At 32.4% G+C, this 21,396-nt stretch overlaps 2 protein-coding genes across 3 annotated transcripts; one reads left to right on the top strand and one right to left on the bottom strand.

Annotated features, from left to right (window-relative positions):
• Nucleotides 1-3,531: 3,531 nt before the first annotated feature.
• LOC113392607 (uncharacterized) lies at nucleotides 3,532-13,831 on the top strand. Its single transcript, XM_064220791.1, has 21 exons — nucleotides 3,532-3,645; nucleotides 4,113-4,174; nucleotides 6,425-6,598; nucleotides 7,979-8,015; nucleotides 8,103-8,147; nucleotides 8,464-8,493; nucleotides 9,134-9,329; nucleotides 9,497-9,664; nucleotides 9,767-9,993; nucleotides 10,206-10,325; nucleotides 10,494-10,642; nucleotides 10,794-10,902; nucleotides 10,968-11,080; nucleotides 11,160-11,345; nucleotides 12,084-12,271; nucleotides 12,528-12,652; nucleotides 12,770-12,875; nucleotides 12,990-13,149; nucleotides 13,259-13,301; nucleotides 13,369-13,445; nucleotides 13,706-13,831. Exons 1-21 carry the CDS (start codon nucleotides 3,639-3,641, stop codon nucleotides 13,733-13,735), a joined length of 2,352 nt encoding a protein of 783 aa, XP_064076861.1. The 5' UTR covers nucleotides 3,532-3,638; the 3' UTR covers nucleotides 13,736-13,831.
• LOC113392232 (GATA zinc finger domain-containing protein 7) lies at nucleotides 13,829-21,387 on the bottom strand. 2 transcript variants are annotated; one of them, XM_026628540.2, is made up of 8 exons: nucleotides 20,886-21,387; nucleotides 20,675-20,809; nucleotides 17,352-20,444; nucleotides 16,598-16,730; nucleotides 16,368-16,464; nucleotides 16,195-16,275; nucleotides 15,343-15,498; nucleotides 13,829-14,633 (listed from the first exon to the last, which is right to left on the bottom strand). In XM_026628540.2, the coding sequence occupies exons 1-8, from the start codon at nucleotides 21,150-21,152 to the stop codon at nucleotides 14,486-14,488; spliced, it is 4,110 nt and encodes a 1,369-aa protein (XP_026484325.2). In that variant the 5' UTR covers nucleotides 21,153-21,387; the 3' UTR covers nucleotides 13,829-14,485. The 2 variants fall into 2 exon arrangements, with proteins under 2 accessions (XP_026484325.2, XP_026484326.2); XM_026628541.2 differs by having other exon boundaries at nucleotides 13,829-14,630.
• Between the last annotated feature and the right edge of the window lie 9 nt (nucleotides 21,388-21,396).

The following is a 21,396-nucleotide window of genomic DNA, read 5'->3' as shown; positions in this document are numbered from 1 at the left end:
TTAGAGAGCTTTGTTAGTAGTTTATTAAATGTTAAAAATTTAATACACTTCTGTCAAGTCAAGTCTGTATTATATTAAACATATATTTTTATTGTTAAAAGATGTTTGTTCTATATTATATTTATTATTTATATAAGGTACCACAATTACCTTATCTATTGACAGACTTATTAACTTTTATTAAAACAGAGAAAAAAAACTGCATTTTTTATTAAAATTGTATTCATGAAAAGTTTACGTTTATTCACAAAAATAATTTACTCTGTGGTTTAAAATAAGTAAGTATAAATAAAAATTAGCACTATAAAAATTATGACCGCGTGGAATGGTGGCAAGAATGCTATCAGCATTTCCCCGTTAAATCGCCATTCCGATTCGCCTCTGGACAAAAAATTAACCAGGTATCTCATAACCACGACTATTACTAAAACATAATAAAACTATGCCTGTCCGCCATTATCTAAATTATATAAAGCTATTTAATATATATAAATATCGATAAATTATCGTGATTGTGACTCGAAAGCAATATCAATATATTCGTAAAGAAACAAATATTCTTTGAACAATGACTTCATCGTGATTTACCTAATAGATAATAATTATCAGGAAACTTATTATTGAAACTTATATTGTAGAAATCGACTTATAGCTTGTACCTAACCAAATAAATTATAACGAACATTAAAATTTTATTAATAATTCATTTGAAAACTGAACAGAACGTTAGGCAAAATTATTCGCTAACTTATTTTTGAATGTTTTCGCTTTAGATCTGAATACAGTTACAGTACATTATTGAAACTAATTTGTCTATAAGTTAAACCGTAAGTTTTAATTTCTGCGAAAAAAAAAAACAAAGTAAATTTGAGACCACTTTAAGAGAATGACACTAAATCTACCGTAATAGAAAACAGAAAACATAGAAATCATCCAATCATTACAAATTACGTCATTCAGTCAAAAATACGAATATAGAAACTCTGTCTCTCTTTAAACTTAGTTACAAATATATATACATACTAGCATTTGTAATATCCTCACGCTAACGATCACGTGAATTACGTTATTTTGTAATTATCTAAAATAGGTGTACTTGGCTTCCCCACCTAAGTCATTGTGATGATCAACAGTGATGTAATGCTTTGATAAAAGATTTAATCACGTTCGTAAATATAACTGTGGTCAGTTCTTACATACATTCAATTGACGTCATAAAAAAATACATAAGTTCTTAATATAAAATGGTTACTGTATATTTTAGGCTAATGACTATGGTTTTAAATAGTATAATTTTATACATCCTTTATCTACTCACAGAACAACTTAAAATTAATATTACAAGCATACCTACTTAATAGTCTATATAAAAGAAATATACTAAAGAATGTTCTCGGTATACATATATATTAATACTTAATTTTGATTCGTAGAGTAATTTTGTCTGAACTCATCGGCAGTATATTATTTGCTAACAATAATAACGCTAATTTACATGTACAATACGAGCTAAGCCCACCATGCGTTGACTCTATATGTTTTTACACATCTTTTGTAAACATTTATTCAATACGACTCAATAATGTAGAGTGCGAGGAAGTTTTTAATAAAAAACCTTTAATAAGAAACGCACGTGCCACGATGAACGATGAATGATGAATGATGGGTGAAAGATGCCAGAATGCTAGAACACAAACAAAATCAAGCATTATTTTTAAACCGACTTTCAAAAGAAAGGATGTTCTCAATTCGGTTCTATTGTTTTGTGTTTCCTTCAGGTCTCAGAATTCCGTAGTTATGAAAAAATATATATTTTTTGTTGGTCAATATATATTGATTTTTTTTAAGCTAGATTTTTATGAATATCGAGCTGAATCTGCTGCTTCACCCGCATTGAATTCGTCTTGTCCGCCACTGAAGGCCGGGTGTCATCGGCTGACCCTGTGGCGGGTAAGATGGTTGGCTCCGCTGCTGACCACAGATGTGTACTAGGAGCGGCGCCGCGGCATCCCACCGCGCCTGTGTTAGCCGTGGCCGACGAGCAAGCTCAAGCCGTCCCGTTGCCCAGGGTGCACCACGAGGAGGAGACTGATATGCAGCCCAAGGTAGACTAGAGCCTTACTTAACCAATACTGAGAAGAAACCCGTGCCCAGCATTACCGATTTACTTTATTTTAATTTGTTCAGATAAATAATTAAATACTTATAATGTTTCAAATTATTAAAATAATTTCATAAAAATCGATTCAGGGATTTAGCCATGAAAGCGTAAAAGACAAACAGACAGAGTTACTTATGATATTGGTGCAAATTAGTATAGATATACATTTAATTGTATAAATTTTATATAATTATATACAAGATATATTTTGGAACTTTGGAAAAACCTTGTGAAATGGTTACTTTTAAAATAATATTCTATATATACACATTAATTGAAGTGTGTCTTACTACCTACGTATTTTATAATAAAGAAAGATATGTTATGATATATAAATACATATTTCAAACACTTTTGTCATTAGTTCACAAATTGAAGCGTCTTTATCTTTATTATTTTTTCCGCTTCTTACACTCTTACAGTTATCTAAAAATATTGTTGCCTTTCCTGCATTTAAAATAACAATTACTTGTTAACAATGTTTAAACTGTAATCAATTTAAATAAACCAATCAACAAATAGTGACTACGTTTAAAGCCACAACGATACATTTGCTATTTTAGACTAAGTCTTTTATTATTTAAATAACAGAACGAGTGTAAATTTAATGCTAGACCATGTAACGTAGATTTAAGTCGTTTCGTGATGAATATATCGCTAGCATTAACTATAAATACGGCTCTAACTGCCAATCCAAAGTATAAATCGACCACCCGAAGGCTCTCGAGTCCACCTGCCTTCGAACATCCTGTTTGTTCTTTATGGGTCTTCGACTGATGCTTGTAAGGAAGTTCTTATTAGATTTATTTATTTGAGCTGAGAATGCTCAACGAATATAATAAATAGAGAGGCTCCATTCACGAATCTGATAAAGTAAATGGCGAACTTCTGTTCGTAACGCGATTTTGTTGTGTTTTATTTTTATATGATTTATCCCAGAATTAAATCGTAAATATTTGAGTCTAATAGAGAAATATGTTTATTCATTTTTTAATTCTATTTCGATTTTCTTTTGCCGCTCTAAGCTTTCTACTTGGTTGTTTGTGCAACCCCTTCTGGGTAGGTGCCACCAGATTTTTAACCACCAGATGCCAGCAGATATTCTACCACCAAACAGTAATATTTAGTGTTGTTATGTTCTGGTTTGAAAGGAAAGTGAGCCAGTTTAATTACGGCACATAATAACTTAGTTCCCAAGGTTGGTGGTATTAAAATATCACCAAGTAATAATATACAATAATGCTTAGATATTTTCGACATTTTCAAAGTAATGTATGGAAGTCTACCTTAATAGATAATATTAAAATCTCTTTTCTTTTAGACGTTTCAATTGTTAAAAAATAGTTAATATTTTGACAATAACTTTTCGTAAACATTGCAAAACATGTTTAATAATATTTTTTACTTCATTATTTTATAAATATTTTGCGATTTACTTTAAATGAAAGAGTTTTAGGAAATTACTTGAATATTCAAAATGGCGGGTAAGTCAAATTATATTCATTCTCATATCATCATCATACGAATCTCATAATAACGAAAAGTAAACAATGAATACTAACAAAAAATTATTTCTTCTAATAATTCTGGGATTCCGCATTATTATCATACTTGCACTATTTTAAAGTATGTCAATAAAAGTAATAGCATATTCATTTGCCACTGCTCCGAAAAGGCCTCCTATCCCTTTTAAGAAGATTTGAGCTTATTCCACCACGCTGCTCGAGTGCGGGTCGGTGGATACACGTAGCAGATTCTCATCCGCCGTGTGAATTTCCTCACGATATTTTCTTTTAGCGCTGAGCACGAGATGAATCATAAACACAAAGCAATAACATGAATGGAGTGGTTTTTGCCCCGTATTTGAACTAGGATTCATTAATTAAGATTCACGTCTTGTAATCTCAAATTCACAGCTCAAGTTGTTAATATTATTCCTTATAAATTTCAGATGAAACGGCTATGTTACTCAACATTGGCGATATGATTGATCTCGCGATAGGTTCGCCAGAGGTAAATCATCGTTAAGAAACTCCATATTGTACAAATAACTATTGTACAAAGAAAACCGTCTATCGTAATTAATTGCTGCGTCTTCGAAAGCATAAGATTTCAACTGTAATATTCTTGTTGGGAATTTATATTCTTATAGCAACTAATGTTGACAAAGTATTAAAATATTTACATTTTTACCTCCAAATATAGTCCACCTATGTATATTCGGTATCAAATCTACGACTTTTACATTTCTCGTAAAATATATAATACACGAAACAATAATTTATTGTTTTTTTCTGTAACACATGTTTAATGTCAAAGTAGAGGGTACATGCGTCCTGTCTCATATTAATAAACGTCCTAACGTGTGTGTGGACGAATGTTTCTTCGATAACGATAAAAGATCTAAAAGGAAAATTAAGAAAAATCAATCCTACAATAATACCATAACAAAATAAGAGTTTTTGAGAAAAGTCACAGTGAATCAAAAAATGAAAAGCTACCTAATAAAAAAACTTATATGATTCAAGGCGCAATGAAATGAAAAAAACATTACAACAAAACAAAATCCAAATCCCAAACAAAAAGACGAGAAAAATATATACATTCAGTCCTCGTACTTACGGCATGTTAGGTTCTCGAAATACGCGACGTAAATCGGAACGACGTAAGTCGAGACATATTTTTTCATGTTTACATGTAAAACTCATGGGTTTATATTAATAATTTAAAAAAAAAAACCTCATTTACAACAATGCATATATACATACTTTATTATCAAAAGTAAGTTTTTAAAATAATTATATATGTATGTACTTATTTGAAATTGTTATTTATTTTTGGTATTTGTTTGTTATTAATTTTAATAATAATGATAAATCTTTAATAATCAAAATATATAATGAGAAATAAATAAATTAAACTTTCGGCTTAAAGAAACTATCAATTCTAGATTGCTGCACAAATTTTGTTATTAACATTAAAAACTGTCAAAATTAGGATCGATCATTTTCTTCAAAAATTTCATGGCATTCTCTAAATTAGCAAAGGCTACGGAAAGTTTTTTTAGTGTAAGTATTGCTTCCTTGTGTACCGCGACAAATTCTCCTATGCCGGAAATTGAAACAATTGACTGTAATATGCTTGAGGAATAGTGTCAAAACATGGTTCGACGTAACTTGAAACGACGTAAGTCGAGGACTGCTGACTGGACTGAAAAGAAAAAATGTAGACCAAACAAAATTCAAAGCGAAAATGAGAGAGAGAAATCAAGGAGAGGAAAATTTTGAATGATGACATCATCAGTAGTAAAAATACAAAGCCTCCCAATATTGAAAATGTTGAAAATCTTTATTTGTGGATACTTACATTTAAATAAACCTATGTTCCAAAATTCAACTTTCTAGACTCAGTAGTTTTGACGGTGCGTTGATAGTCACTCAGAATAACAATTTTATAAATATAGATTAAATCTTTAAATTTCCATAATTCATATCTTTTCTTTGCTTTTAACATTGTTTATGTTATTAGTTATTAGAGTATTACTCGATAAACGGACCTATATTAAATATAAAAGCATTTAATTATAAATACGACCAGGGTGCGTAAATCTATTGAATCCCACTGATCCCGAAGGATCAATTGAACTCCGAATTTCAGAATCATGATCAATAAGATGAATAGTATCCTATAGTAGCCTCACCCTTTTGATCTTCCATCAAAAAACCTTATTCATGTGATAAGAAAATGCCAAAGGGCAATATAACTTATATTAATTACTTCAAATCAAGCTTTCAAATTACGATTCATTATACAGAGTACATTACAAAAGTCATAAAGGTTTTATTTTTATGGCATAGGTTGGCGGACGAGCATATGGACAATGGAGTTGTAGGAAATATTAACCATTCCTTACATCGCCAATGCGCCACCAACCTTGGGAGCTAAGATGTTATGTCCCTTGTGCCTGTAGTTACACTGGCTCACTCACCCTTCAAACCGAAAAATAACAATACTGAGTACTGTTGTTTAGCGATAGAATATCCGATGAGTGGGTGGTACCTACCCAGATGGTCTTGCACAAAGCCCCACCGCCAAGTAAAGTTAGTATTGGTATAGCTTGTTATCCGCAATATTAATATTACCTACTACTAATAATAGGAAATATCGTTTTTTATATGAGATACAATAATTATAACATTTAATCAAAACAAATACATTCTATACGCTGTAACATATTGATAGCGAAAATTTTACTTGACGCAGGTAGGTGTTGTAGACTTTGGCATGCTGCATACAGTGCTGCACTGTCTCGCACAGCAGCTGCGAGTCACTGGGAAAAATGTAGAGCTGAGAGGAAATGCTGGCGGGCTACCCGTCGGCCGGACTAAGGCGCATACTGTTACAGTCAGCGAATTCATCGTTGATACAGAAGAAAAGGTTATGAGTTTAAACCTTTTTTAGAAATCTTAGATGTAGAGATATAAACCATATAAAATCTCATGTTAGAATTTAATAAGAATAGGAGGAGTAAAGTTAAATAAACCCAAGCCATACAATTGTTCAATATTTAATAACGCTGATTTAATTTACATTTATCCTGAGTGTATGTTCACCATATTATGTATATATATATAAGATTTTGGCTCAGGGACAGCTATAAAGAAAAATATCTCGCGATACTTTTGATAAATTACTTTCCTGCTTTAATACGTTGAAACTACGGATCAAAAACAGGGATCAACGAACCATCTGTGACAAGCCATTCATGATTCGATACCGTTTGTTAAAGCCGGTAGTGTTCTGGCTTCTATATTTTTTATAGTTTGACTGTTATTTATTTTAAATTGAGCTTGGACATATGTGACAACATTTTATCGCAATAGTATATTTTTCTTTATTGTAAACATTCATCTACCAATAAATATTTTAAAGCTACTCGTCCCGGCTCCGCACGGGTACAATGAAGGTTGTACAACATTTAAATTGAAAAACAAACATAAAAAGGAAAATGCTCGATAATTTTAGCTACGAAAGTTGAAGCTTTAGGCTTTTCTCTACTTTAATATGTATGTATTATACATATAATTTATATTACACATAAACTTCCTCTTTAATCACTTTGTTTATTGGTAAAAACCAAATTCAAATCCGTCGCGTAGTTTAAGAGATATCTGAATATCTGTGCGTACTGAGCGCGGGATGCGACTTTGTTTTATACTATGTAGAGATTTAATTTCTTATAAAATACCTATACCCTGTTCAAGTTAGCTTGATCTTTTTGACAGACGGGCTAGTGATGAGAAACATAAATTATAACATATATAACAGTCGATGGAACGATGGAATGCGTAATTCAAATTAGAATTCAATTTTTTTTTAACTAAATTTTCTAAAAAGAGTTATACCAGCTAAAGAGACCCCAACCACTAGCCAAAGAGACCCCAACCAAAAGGGCCCCCGTTCGTAACAATAACTTAACAATGATCTTTAATAAGGATTTTTGTAATCGATATTTGTAGCAGTTACTGCCGGTTATTCGCGTCCTTACCGTCCGACCGATGTAACATTGTACAAGCGTCTATTATTTTCAGTGTTTCTATTTAAATATTACTTTGAAGCAATAATATATAATAGAAAAACTCTTAAATTTTCCGATAACGATTGAATCTTTTGTATTACATGTATTTTTTTTAATATTTTTACAATTTTTAAAATCATTAAATTAAGAAAATAATATCTACGTTCGATCAGAAAAAAATACATCTGTCAAAAAGATCAAGCTATCTTGTACAAGGTATAATTGAATATGAATTTCAGGATCCAGCAGGAAAAATGGTAAAGAAAACAGAACTACGTAAGATTTTTAACTCTTAATATTTAAAAAAAATCCAATTAATATAATACATGTATACTATAGTAATTTATTTTAATTTGATTACAGCTCCTATTCAAATTCCTACGAATGACCAAGAGACAATATTAGTAGGTAATTATGATCTATTATACACAAGATTTTTGACGATTCTGAAATTTTAATAAAAAATTATGTGACTGAAGATTTTTGGGTTTTTCTCTTCTTCTTTTTTTCTCTTAGACTTTATTTTTATATCACTATTACGCCTGATAAAAGCAACGTGTATTTCCCGTTTGTAACCATACAATATTAGTTTTAATTGACTTTTATATACCTCTGTCAATTACATTACGATATTTTCAAGGAATTTATTCAAACAAAGAAGTATTTTAATTTCTATTACTTAAGTATCACAAGCTCTGTTTAATAAAATAATTTATCTTTACAGTTGAGAAAAAAAGGTTGATTGAAACACCGGGTTAGTACGAAGATTTTAATAAAAATTAATAGTCGCTGTAATATACCTATATTATTATTCCTTGTGATTTTTGATCATCGATACATTTTCAATTACAAGCAGAAAAATCAAATAATATAATATTATTCTTTCATATAAACAGACGGACTGCCAAATGGTTCACCTTATGGTAGGTGGTCATCACTACCCATAATGTCTATGGTGCTTTAAGAAGTATTAGTCAATCCTCATGTCATCCATGCGCCACTAAACTTGGGAGCTAAGACGTAATGTCACTTCTGTACCTGTGTAAACACACCAATACTAAATATTGTTATTTGGCGGTAAAATATATAAGGAGCACAAAGCCTTACCACCAAGTATAATAGTAAATGTCCCACAACTGAGCGTATGTCTCCTTTCCTTTTGATGAGATGGTTTTTAACGCTTTACGGATTGGTTATACATTGGTAGATTTATATCCTATACAAATTAAGAACATGAAAATTCAGTGATTTGAATCTGAATCAGCTTGCCCAGATTTGAATCTGAAACATTAGGTTAAGATTCACGTGTTTTAACCACTGGGACACCTCGGCTCTGATGATATATTCAATTATAAATTACGATGAATTGACATAATTATATTTAAAAACATCAGGCTTTGGAGCACAACGCACTCGCACTCCCCCTCCGATTACCAACGAGGCTTCACCATTACAACCCATCGGTTCCACGGAGAAACTGTCCCTTGTAACGATCAGTAAATTTAATATCCTCGAAAACACAGTTGAAGATTTAAAAAATCGTGTTTATGGAAGTATACCGAAAAATGAAGATATTTTGGAGGAAGTGAGGTAACTTGAATACAGTATCATACATTTACCGTAACCCTTTCTCACAGTAGATACAGTAGAGTAAATTTCATGAAAAAACTTGAAATCGGATGTATTTGAGAAGTTCCGGTACCATTAAACTTTAAAATAAATGAGGTTATTTAATTCCAATATGTATTCTTTCACAGGTCACAAACCAATCTCAAAGCTATTACTGATATGTGGACTTCCTTAAACGTATCTTCCCGATTAGAAGCGACGGAAGCTGGCCTCGCGAAGTTAAGCTCTTTAGTACAAGATATTATAACAGATACGACGGGCTTGCAAGACGAACTAAAAAATCGACCTTCTATAACGTAATAAAAGTCTAATTAAATTTATTAATTTTAAGAACAATATTTTATTAAGATAAATACATATTTAAGTTATTATCATCTAAACTTAAGTTTATTTGACAGTCCTTCAGTGCTACCTAGACCATCAACAGCCCCAGCACCATCGGCAGTTCCATCAACTGTTCCATCGTCAATCACCCCACAACCACAAATTACGGCTCCTGACAGCGTTCTCTCAAGCAAAAAGGAAATACCAACTATGCAATCACAGATAGATCGACTACGGGGTGATCTCGACAATTTGACGAATACTTTGTATACTGCTCTTGGCGATCAAATAGCTGGATTGGGTATGATTACGGAAACATCAGAATAAAATTATTTTGATTAGAGTAATGATTATATTACCTTTCAAATAATGAGTTGTAAATATCTTTACTTTCCCTTCTTTAACTTTAAATGCGATTTAAATTCGATATATAAATAGAATAAGCACTTTTCAAATATTAAAACACTTCTACATTGTTTAATGTACGGTTAAATATAAGAAATTTATCATCAGCACCACCTGAGCAATCGCAAGCAGTGTCACAATTGGAAGCACCATCACAACAATTGCAAATGCCATCACCACAGTTGCAATCATCAGACACACCAAGCAAGCCAACTCCAACACCTTCAGGTAAACACGATGAGTTTTAAATTTTATGGAGGTAATAATGTTACAGTATTCATGATTATTATGTACGTAAAAAAAAGATATACTTTATGACAATTTTCTGAAGTAATATTTTAGGAAAGTAATTAACTATAAAATTGATTCCACCTAAAAAAATATATTATTTTTTAGATCGACGACAGTCAGAATATCCTAAGCAAACTTCTCCAATGTCAAACGCCATGATTGCTGAAATTATGGAAAGAATAAATGATTTAGAAAAACGTCTCAATAAATATTGTGAAAGCATCGGTAAAAATGATGGTGTCATACAAGATCAGGTCAGAATTATATTATTTACACTCGACTCATAAGATTTAAAAATAATTAAATATATATTTAGCGTACGTTTCGCGCGCTGTTTGTTTTTTTTTTATTTATTCTAGCCAGTTGTATGGATAAAAGAATCTACTAAATATATACATATTATAGGCAAATTCATTCCAAGATCAATTGGAGTATTTAACGAAACAAGTGGCATCATTAACAGAAATACTGGCTGCAGGCAAAATGTCTCCGAATCTCACAAAGGATTTACAAGGTATGAAAAATTCTAATGAATATTTATGTCACATTTCCTCCTTATTAATAGAACTTAATCTACAGGTTTGATGACACTTTTCCAAACGGTTCAAGAAATGCAAGAACAGTTGAAACAGGTTCACAATACAGCACTTCAACTGGCAACTGAAAAGGAAGACCGACAGTACCATATGAATGTAAAATATATCGTAATAAGATACATTTCAATATTCGATTGTTTAAAAAGTAGCTTAATTAATTGTTTTTTTTTTCTAGGTTCTGTTAGAACAGATAGAATTGCTGAAGACAGTAAAACTTGATCGCGAAGACATGATTGAAGCTATGGCTGACAAGGCAGATATGCGAATGTTGGCGCGTAAAGTGTCCCATGATCAATTTGAACTGGCCTGTGATGACCTCTCACGAGGCCTAGAACATGCACTTGGAAAGCTTAACATGCAAGTGAGTTTTAGAAGGCTAATGATTTCTGCTATTATAGTTAAAATTTATCATATAATGCAAATGATTCGGCCTAATTATTTATAAATCTGTTAGACGTGTACAACGACCGAAACCTGGTTGTCTCAGCTTGCTGAACTAAAATAGCAATTTTTCCAAGACGCAGACCCCCAAAAACCAATTAGACAGAATTATTTTCAAAACACACAAAAATAAAATGTTATTGATTGACGTTGATGACGTTTATAATTATTTATTGTTACTAGGGTCGGAGTATGTTTATATTATAAAGGACGCAGTTTTTATGAGACTTGTAGATCTCCAAAAATTCAAAAATCTTCTGCAGTGATAATTTCATTATCAAATTTTTTAGACCTATTTATCTGGCATATTCTTTTGAAAAAATATCAATCAATATCCGGTCAAAAAATTCACAACCGAACCAATTTATTTGTTTTGATTCAATATTGGTTGTATTATTAATTATATTGTTTTATTTATCGCGTAACCCTAATTTTATCTGTGCGAAGAACGGGCGGTCTCCTAATATATTTAAAAAAAAAACCTTAAACACACAGCCATTCAGATGGCAGTAGTCCTGATTAAGAGGCATCAAGTTTTCGAATATCAGCACGACAGGACAGCACATGTCCATATTTACTTACAACGTTACAAGAACAATAACCTTACTACTCTTTAATTAAATGTCTCAATCAATGTTAATTGTTTTGGTTTTATCAGGAGGCGTTATGGCAACAAGCTTTAGATGACATTCAAAGGGAGATCGAAATGAAACTCGATAAGATGGAATTGTCTCCAGTTAAAGATTTCTTCAACAATAAATTACGGCAATTGCAAGATAACCTCAAGCAAATGGCTTCATTGCGACGTGAAGTCGAAGCTGCTGGAACGAAACGTCGCCTACTTAGGTATATTACTAATCATGTTAGACTGCCAGTCATTGTTATTCCTTCGAATCGCAAGTCCATTCTTATTATAATATATATATCGCTTACATGATAAGTACCGTAAACTAATCAGCCATCAGTATCCTTAGATATTGGTAGGTCTCCTCTCCCCTTAAGCATATAAAACTCGATGAAGGTAACCTCCATCTTCTCAGGGCGTATTATCAATGAGACATATCGTTTTGTGTTATTATAATTTTGAACTTGAATTAAACAGGGACGTGAACTGCATATCTTGTGATGCCAACGCCGTTATGCAAACGATACCGCCTTCCACTGTCCCCGTTTTAAGGCCACTGCAAGCAAATATATCTATGAAGCCTTATCTGAGTTATGAACTGGGTAGGTACTTACCTAACTTAATGTAAGTTGAGTAGTTGTAGTATTACACTAGTATTAGTACAGATTTGACAACTATGTACATAATAAATACTTCTTTTTAAAAACATTTGAACATAGATGCAATACGCAAGACGCAAGCGACAAACGTACCCCAGCGTAATCTACATGACTGGGAGAACATCGACAAGCAAATGACTCAACAAAAACCACCACAAAAAATAAGGTTTATTTATTTCAGTTATTTGAAAATACGATTAAAATATACTATACCCTAAAGTACAAGATTATAAAGTTAATGTTTATTTTAACTTTTTATCATTTACGAATCTGTATCCAGGTCGGAAACAGGAAAACATATATGTAACCGATACTGCGGCGGCTCGCACACTGTAACAACGGCTATGCAACGAGTAGCTCGTCTTGGACACTTCATGAAGCAGTGGGGACCAGACGTCGTGCCGCTTTCCTCAGGACTGGCTGCCGGTGATGATGGCAGGGTAAAATGTCCTTACTATAATAGTGATACTAACCGAATATCCATTATATTATCACTGTAATTTTTAGCTTTAAATGAACCCAATCCAGTCATTATTGTTTTTTTTTCAGATGTATAAAGTAAGCACAGTCGAAGGTACAAATGTTGGTTCTGGTGAGTGATATTTATTTTATTCATTGATTTTTTTTTTACAAGCTTAATAAAATATATTTTTATACAGGCGGGGTGATAGACACATGCACACCAAAGCCTAAAAAGATCGACCAACCGAAAACACCACAAAGACCTATGACTGCAGTAAGCATGAAATATGTTCATTTTAATTTAATCTTTCAAGTGGTTGCTGTTTATGGAAAACTACACCAAAGTTAGTAGGCTGGAAATCGTTAATCGCTTAAGAATGAAGTCTGATTTAAAAAAAAATGCTTTAGATTGGCAACATTTGTGATTATTATTACTTAGTATTTCGAAAATCATATGAAACTTCTATAACGAAAATTATTAGAATATACAAAAATGTAACAAATATTATTTTAAAAATTATATATTTTTTTCAGGAAGAGTGTCGCTGTATGGATGGAGATTAATATTTTTCGAATGTTTTTTTTTGTAAATAAAAAAAGGTACAAACTATGAAACACTAATTACTTATAAATAAGTAAAAATAAAAAATCAAAAAAGTCTTTTCGTGTTTATTGGTAAATCAATTACCACGTATTCTTATAAAATATCGATAGTTACATAGTCACTAAGTCATAACAGAAATATTTTCCAATATCCAAATGTATTTCTTAATGGAAAATATGGAATTTGCTTAGGTCTAATTTACAGCAAAGCCATTACGATATCTAGCCATATAATATTTACAAATCGAAAAAAAAAAATAAAGATCACAAGTTGACACCTTCGAGTTACTGATTGAAACATTTCAACTGTATCGAATCATAAATGCTATATAAAGTCCGAGCTTTTTACATCTAGAGGGATGTGCGATTGATATTATTTAATCATCTTTACAAATTACCAACGTAATCTTGATACTGATAAGACTTCAGTTTCCAATTATAAAAACCAACATTAATTTATAATATGTATGAATTACTATGAACTTTAACAATTATTACATTTCTCTTACTAGAATAATAGTTACAGAAAAATGCGTAGAACAATTTTGCCGCTATATGTAAAGAAACAACTCTATACGCTTACTACGTAGCAGGTTTCAAATAATATACATTTTGATAAATAGTTAATCAGGCAACCATTATTTTAAAGTCCAAAACACTTCAAGAGGTATCACGACGAGGACGAGTTGGTAATTTTTAAGTGTGTGTGATTTAACGATGTCTTCCTCTAGCACTGTAGTGATTACTAGCCCCATCCCGGCTGTATCGACGCTCCTTGCGCTCACGGGAACCTCGGGACTTGTCCCGTCGGTCATGATCGCGGGATCTCTCCTTCTCGCGGGATGTGTCATGACTCCTACTAACGAAGTCAATTAAATTGATTAATTTCGTTGTTAAATCATGAATATACAAAATATGTACTATAATAAACAAATTCTCTATCTTTACTAATATTAAAATAATTTATTTTACAGATAGTTTGTTCACGAAATCTTTAATTACTGCCGACACCAAAATTAGTTCTAAACACTATTCATTACTTAAATAACTGTCCTGGGTTTAATCAGCTACTTTTATTGATCAAAATACCATATCTTACGGCGTAGACTCGCTTATTACTCCCACAAAATTATATCTATTAACATGTTTCTTTAACGGGGTTCATTTGTAAACTTATAATAAAAACGAAGGGAATCTTGTACTTTTATTAAGATTTATTTTGTATCGACTGGTACTATTTTAGTACAACACGTGTTAAAACTGTGCGTTATGTACAGATAAGCAATAAAATATACTAGCTAAACCTGAGGCTTTACCCGCGCGAAGTTTATAAAACTTTACCTATAACACACAAGCCGTCACCCCGTTTTACCTACCCCTCTCGAGGGGCAAATTAAAAATAAGACCATATTTCATTGAAATCGGTTTAGCAGTTTAAGCTTCAAGAGGTAACAGGCAGAGTTACTTTCGCATTTATAATAATAGTATAGATAACTCTGGAAGTTTACAACTATATATAGTTATTTCTAGTATCCAAACATGTACGGTACATAAACAAAACTACGAACCTGGTTTCACCACCGGACCTGCTGTCTCGCGACTTCCGTCGGGAGGGGATGCTCGCTGAGCGAGATCGTGGCGATCGCGACCTCGAGCGCGACTTACGGCCTCTCGGCGACCCGTGCTGCGATTCCCGCTCACTGTTTAAGTTAAAATCATCGAATCTGAAATAATTATCGATATGAGGATTTAATAAAAATAACAATACATAAATATCTGTCTGACAAAAAAATATAATATTTTCTCGGTTCTTACATATTTAAGACTTATTATATGATAATAATGGACAGATATTTGTATGCTTTTTGTTATTAGTTTGCAGCGACATAGTATAATAGTACAATTATACTATGTCGCTAATTTCGTAAGATAATTGGAAAATGCTCTACTAAGCTTACAATAAAACATGTTGTGAATGTTCTAAATGCAAATAAACTACTACTTCTCGATATAGTAACACACATTAGGGACCATTCATCTATTACGTAAGACTATTTTCGCTTGTTTTTGACCCCTCCCCCACTATTATAAGAAAAAAATAAGATTAGGCCGACCCCCTCCCCCCCTGTTTAATTTTTATTATGTAAGAATCTAAAGGAAAAAATGAATACACATTTGGTTTATTTTAAGGTTTATGTTTCAAAGAATCAAATTTTTCAAATTAATTAACTTTGCGCATTTTTTGATCTTACGTAAGAACTATCGAGAATCCTTCCCACCACCTTGTAAGAAAACATCATTAAATCGTCTTACGTAATAAATAAATGGCCCCTTAGAGAGAATTGATGTTTGATCACTTCTCTTAAAATGACATTCAACGACAGCTAAAAATAGTCATCTTTATCATGTTATTTACTTACTTGTTTTTGGGCGTTTGCGAGGAACTGTGACTAGAACTCGAACTCGATGAGGAAGTGGATGATGATGACGAACTTCTCGATCTACAACGATAACATATTTATATCAGAAAAAAAAACAATTATTTACCCTTAATAATAAGATTATAAATAATGTAATCTTAATGACAGCTTACCTTTTTTTACTTTTTGTTTCTGTTCTTCCATTTTTGTCTATAATATTAGAGCTATCGTCTTTAGGGCTTGCATTGTCTTTTTGTTTATCGTCATTAGCTGGAAATGTAAGTTTTGTATAATTAATAGTCTATTCGGGCTGTAACGGACTATTCGGACTATATTATATTATTTTTATTAGTTTTTAAACCCAACAAAACACTAAGTACATCGCAAAATCAACACCGCTAACCCATTTTGGAAGAGTTGCCCTGTTCCCCATCGCTGCCCCATAGATCATACTTAGAGAGATCAGCTTCATCCCCTGACTCTTCCTCGTCGTCGTCCTCCCCAGCCTCGCCTTCTTGAGAACCAGATGGTTTAGTCTGTAACAAATGGAACTCTCAATATCTTCCCATCAATTTGCCAAAGTAAAGACATATTTTTAAACATCATGCTATCATAAAAAATCGTATATTATAAAAAAATATTTCCAAAGTTAATTTTGAATTGAATAATACGTTAAGAGCGTTTATCAAAATCACCGCTGCTTTAGCACTAACGGACCTATGTTAATCCGCATGTATGTGCATACTCAAGACATCAGTCTTATGACTTATAATAAGAAATCTTGATTAATTATATTTAAATAATATACTAAACCATAATCAAAATATACTGAAGTAATGAACTATTTGTCATTGTCTTTCAGACACTTAATATCTTATTATCAAATAGTTAAATAATGATCGATATTCTAGTAAATTGCATTTAATAGTAAATATTATACAATTGAGTAATTTTATTGGTTTTTGTCTTGACCAAAATAAAGCTCACAAACTCGCTTTTTCAAATAAGAAAATGTTTAATGAATTGAATTGAAAAGTGTCCTGTTTATGTCGAAATCTAGTAAACGCTCTTAAATATATTTATTTTCTATATTATATAATAGCATGACATGTTACAAATAATATATCTTCACACTCTTCAATATGTTTCATACAAACCTTTTTCTTTCGTTTGACTCTTTTCCCTTCACCAGTCTTAGCATTCTTGTCTGGCTGTTTGACTGACAATTTCAATCTATTTAACAAAATGGGTTTCGGCAATGCAAAGCTCTTAAAATTCCCTATCACTGGCGCATTCTCATTTAAATGTGTCGTTTGATTTTTGATGTCATTTGTATTTTTAAGATTAATATTCAGTTTTGTGTTAACATTCGGCGGTAGTGACACTGGTCCCGGATCAAAAATATCACTTAAAAAAGAAGTATCACCAGTGTTTCCATCTAATTTTTCTAATTCTCTTTCTATACTTTCATCTTGATTTGATTCTTTCTCCCAATCTTCATCATTAGTTAAATTGATTGTTTCTAATGTTCCCTCTTCAATGCGATTCCCATTATGCTGGCAACTAGCTGATTGTTTATGATTTATATTATCACTTGGCCGTTGAGACATTTGTTGTAAATTTTGGAGAGCAAGTAGAAGTGTATTTGTATTTATATTTGATAATATGTTTGAAAGATCAAAAGGCATAGTGTTTTGTTGCATTTGAGATTTATTAATGTCATTATTTGTTGCACCTTTTGACGGGTTTTCTATCATTTGTTTCATTGGTGATCTATTGACTGCCTCATGTTTTTCTCCACATTTTTGATTCAATTTTAAAGTATCTTTTCGGTTATCTGCTCTAATAGTTATTGATTCCAATACATGTACTCTTTTCGATGGACTTACTACTTTAGGCTTTATTTCAGGTACCGCTGGCGACAAAAATAATTCTTTATTTTCTGTGATACATTTAATTTCACATCGTTCTATCGGATTGGTTTGTGGTTTATTTATAATGGAATTCGGTTTGATAGTTTGTGGTTTATTTAAATTTTCATTGAATTCTCTGTTCTTTAATACTGATTTTATAGATACAGGTGTAATGGACATATCATTAGTAATTAATTGTTCGTCATTTTCTTGCAAGTCTTTTAGTAAACCTAATAACATATCGCGTTTATCTGTTATAATATTATCGTTCATTATATTTGTTTCCGTCGTGTTTTGCGCATCTGAACTTGTACCATATAACATATTTGTCATAGGACTCTCAGAGCGTATTGATCCAATATTAGGCGGTGATGGTGTACGCTTACAATGTATACTCTCAAGTGACCCATCTACTGAGTCACAATTTTTATAAAGAGCGTCATCATCCTCATCCCATTCTGTTTCGTACTTTTTTCGGGCACTATCATAGTTATCTATATTATTTTTTTTCTCAGGATTTTCTTGTTCCTGTTCGTTATTGCCAAAAATGTCCATGATACTTTTATTTTTTACAGTCGTATTCGATTGAACAATGTCAAAAACGCGAGACGAATTTTCAGATGATTTCAAAACATTTGTTACTATTTCCATTGGCTTATCAAATGGCATGTATTGATCTGCTATTACAGAACTATCAATTTCATCTTTAGTAAAGTCCTCAATTCGCCTTTCTAAGGCTGGAACCTGTGCAACATATCCTTGGGAATCTATGTAGTTTGTAGTTTGATTTTCAACAATAACATCTTTATTGGGTTTTTTTGGTGTATTTGAAAATGCATTTCCATTACCCTTCGCCCAAAATCCTCTTTTCTTTACATTATTTTTAAAATCCTGGTAATTGTTTTTGACCTTCGCACCCAGCTTTGTAGGCACATATTCACTGGAGTAGCCATCGGTGTCCAGTGTATGTGTATCTTGAGTTCTTTGATTTACACTCATATTTTGGAAATTGGACAAGTAAATGTTTCCTGTCACTAATGGGGACTGTTCTTTTAATTTTAGAGTGCTATATCCTTGAAATGGCTGATTCTCAGCAGGTATGTATGAATTAACTTCATTAGAAGGAATAGTACGTTTTTTTACCTTCCGCTTAACTTTCCTTCCATCACCAAAAATACGAGACCGAAAGTCTACCTCATCACTATTATATGAAATTGATTCTGAATCAGAGTCACAAATTGACTGCCTTGCATTATTTGGTTTTACAGAAGTGCTCTTTCTTGTATTTAAAGTTTTTGAATTTAGTTGCTCCAATTCTGATTCGGGATAGTTGGAATCTTGACTATCACAGGAACTGGATCTTGTTCGATGATGCGTTGATGCTGAGTGACTTCTGCCTTGTGAAAGCCTTTCATCTACAGTACTCACAGAACCACCTGCGGGTCTTGTTTCATTATCAATACCACTTATATGTAAAGTATCTGTGCTAACACTTTTTTGCCTTAAACCAAAGATAGCCTGATTATTGACCTCTGGATTTTTAGAACAATCCTCATCACTGTCAGATATTATGGCAATTTCATCAGGATTAGGAAGTTTGTGGGATATCTTGTTTTTACAATGAGTAGGTGTAACAACTTGGTTGTTAAATGGTCTTTCTGGATCCTTCTTAGGTATCTCTGAATGTGAATCTACCAAACATCCAGTTGCCAAAAGTCTTTGCCTCCAAGCAAAAATTGTCTTAAAGTCTGGTGCTGGCTTGTCATAGAATGATTCAAACTTATCTGTACTAATTTTACAGTTGTTATAAACTATAGCAAAAGCAGCTGCTTTAACTCTTTCTTCAACAGTATATATCACCTCAAAATCTTCAGCTGGATTTGAGCCCGTAAACTTATAGAGTACATCATTATTAGTAGATGAAACCCTATTTTCCATGACTGGGTTATAAGATTTTAAAGCTGGTGAAACACTACTTTCATTCCTACTTTTCTTGGAACTGGTGTCATAGCCTGAAGACCCTGTGTGATCTTTATCACCTATACTGGAATAACGTTTACGTTGAATCCCATTAGTCTTGTAAGGTGGAATGTTTAATTCTTGTCTGTAAAAATTAGGTTGATTTTGAAATTGACTCTGATTTAATTCCATTCTGTTGAGTGGAGGAAAGTCGCATACTGAACCATCACTAAGACTGCCATTTACTTTTTCAGGAATATTGTTGATTGGTAATGATATATTCGAAACTGGTACCGGCATAACAATGTCCATATTTATTTCCTTCTGCAGCATCGTTGATGGCAACTTTTTGTTTACAGGTCCTTCAGTGATGCCAACCTGAAGGCAGGAAAAATTATCTCCACTTTAATAATGATGTGCTTCAAAATTTATTTCACTTAGCAGTTAACATAAGTCTTCTTAGCTTCAAATTCCATTATCTGCCATTTTTTTAATAGGTATACAATAAAATCAGCGGTTTATGTTTACACTGTTAGAAAATTAAAATTTCTTGCCATTAAGGTTGTTAATGTTAATTTTAAATGAAATAAAATTGAAAATATCCATACCTTTTCTTCTGACTTCGTTTTTCGCTTCTTTCTCCCAAATTCGTCATATTCGTCGTCTGAGGAAGATTCTCTTCTACGATATTCGACTACACCTCGTTCATTATAGCCTCCCCCGTAACCAGTACGGGCTTCAACCTGAAATTAAATTAAAATTAATTTATGAAAAACGCTTGAATGTAATGAGAATAAAATAATAATTAAAAGTAATGACCTCTCCAAATTTGGGCGCATTACAAACATTACAAGTCTGCCGCCGGGCCCAGTTGACATTGGCGCATTTGTTGCACTGCCAGTCGTCCGCATTAAAAAGTCCGCGGGATTTTTCAGCAGCTGACTTTCCAATTTCAGTACCAAGTTTCTTTTTAAAAGGTTTTGCTGCATTTGGTCTTTCCTTATTGCAACGGTAGCAAGAATTTCGTCGTGCGAAATTTATATTCCCACAATTCGGGTCGCTACATATCCAATCCCCGTCGTTCATTTTGTTTTGGCAGAAAATTGGAACTCCTAAATTGAATACATTGTCATCATATCACTACTAAAATCAATTTACACAAACTTTACCGAACAAAGCATGTCGACATGTAAATAAAAGACAAATTGACAGAAATCGCCACTTTCAAAGAAAACCAAGCACTCTTTCGTAAGAAAAGCAACCAAGATCAAGCTTTATGGCAGCCATGATATGACGCAAAAGTTGGACTTCCTTTCTTAAATCCATAGAC

Source organism: Vanessa tameamea, chromosome 5 (genome assembly GCF_037043105.1).
Source record: "Vanessa tameamea isolate UH-Manoa-2023 chromosome 5, ilVanTame1 primary haplotype, whole genome shotgun sequence".
NCBI classification, from domain to species: Eukaryota; Metazoa; Arthropoda; class Insecta; order Lepidoptera; family Nymphalidae; genus Vanessa; species Vanessa tameamea.
The sequence above is the reverse complement of the archived record's forward strand: the minus strand, read 5'-3'. Positions and strand labels throughout refer to the sequence as shown.

Excerpts from the sequence above, each read along its gene's own strand:
- LOC113392607 (XM_064220791.1), top strand. Across the intron at positions 11,081-11,159 it reads ACCGACAGTACCATATGAAT|GTTCTGTTAGAACAGATAGA; the intron begins GTAAAATATATC and ends TTTTTTTTCTAG. Across the intron at positions 12,876-12,989 it reads AAACCACCACAAAAAATAAG|GTCGGAAACAGGAAAACATA; the intron begins GTTTATTTATTT and ends ATCTGTATCCAG.
- LOC113392232 (XM_026628540.2), bottom strand. The coding sequence starts at position 21,152 with ATGAACGACGGGGATTGGATATGTAGCGACCCGAATTGTGGGAATATA. Across the intron at positions 16,731-17,351 it reads GAGTCAAACGAAAGAAAAAG|ACTAAACCATCTGGTTCTCA; the intron begins GTTTGTATGAAA and ends CATTTGTTACAG. Across the intron at positions 16,276-16,367 it reads GAAACAAAAAGTAAAAAAAG|ATCGAGAAGTTCGTCATCAT; the intron begins GTAAGCTGTCAT and ends TTATCGTTGTAG.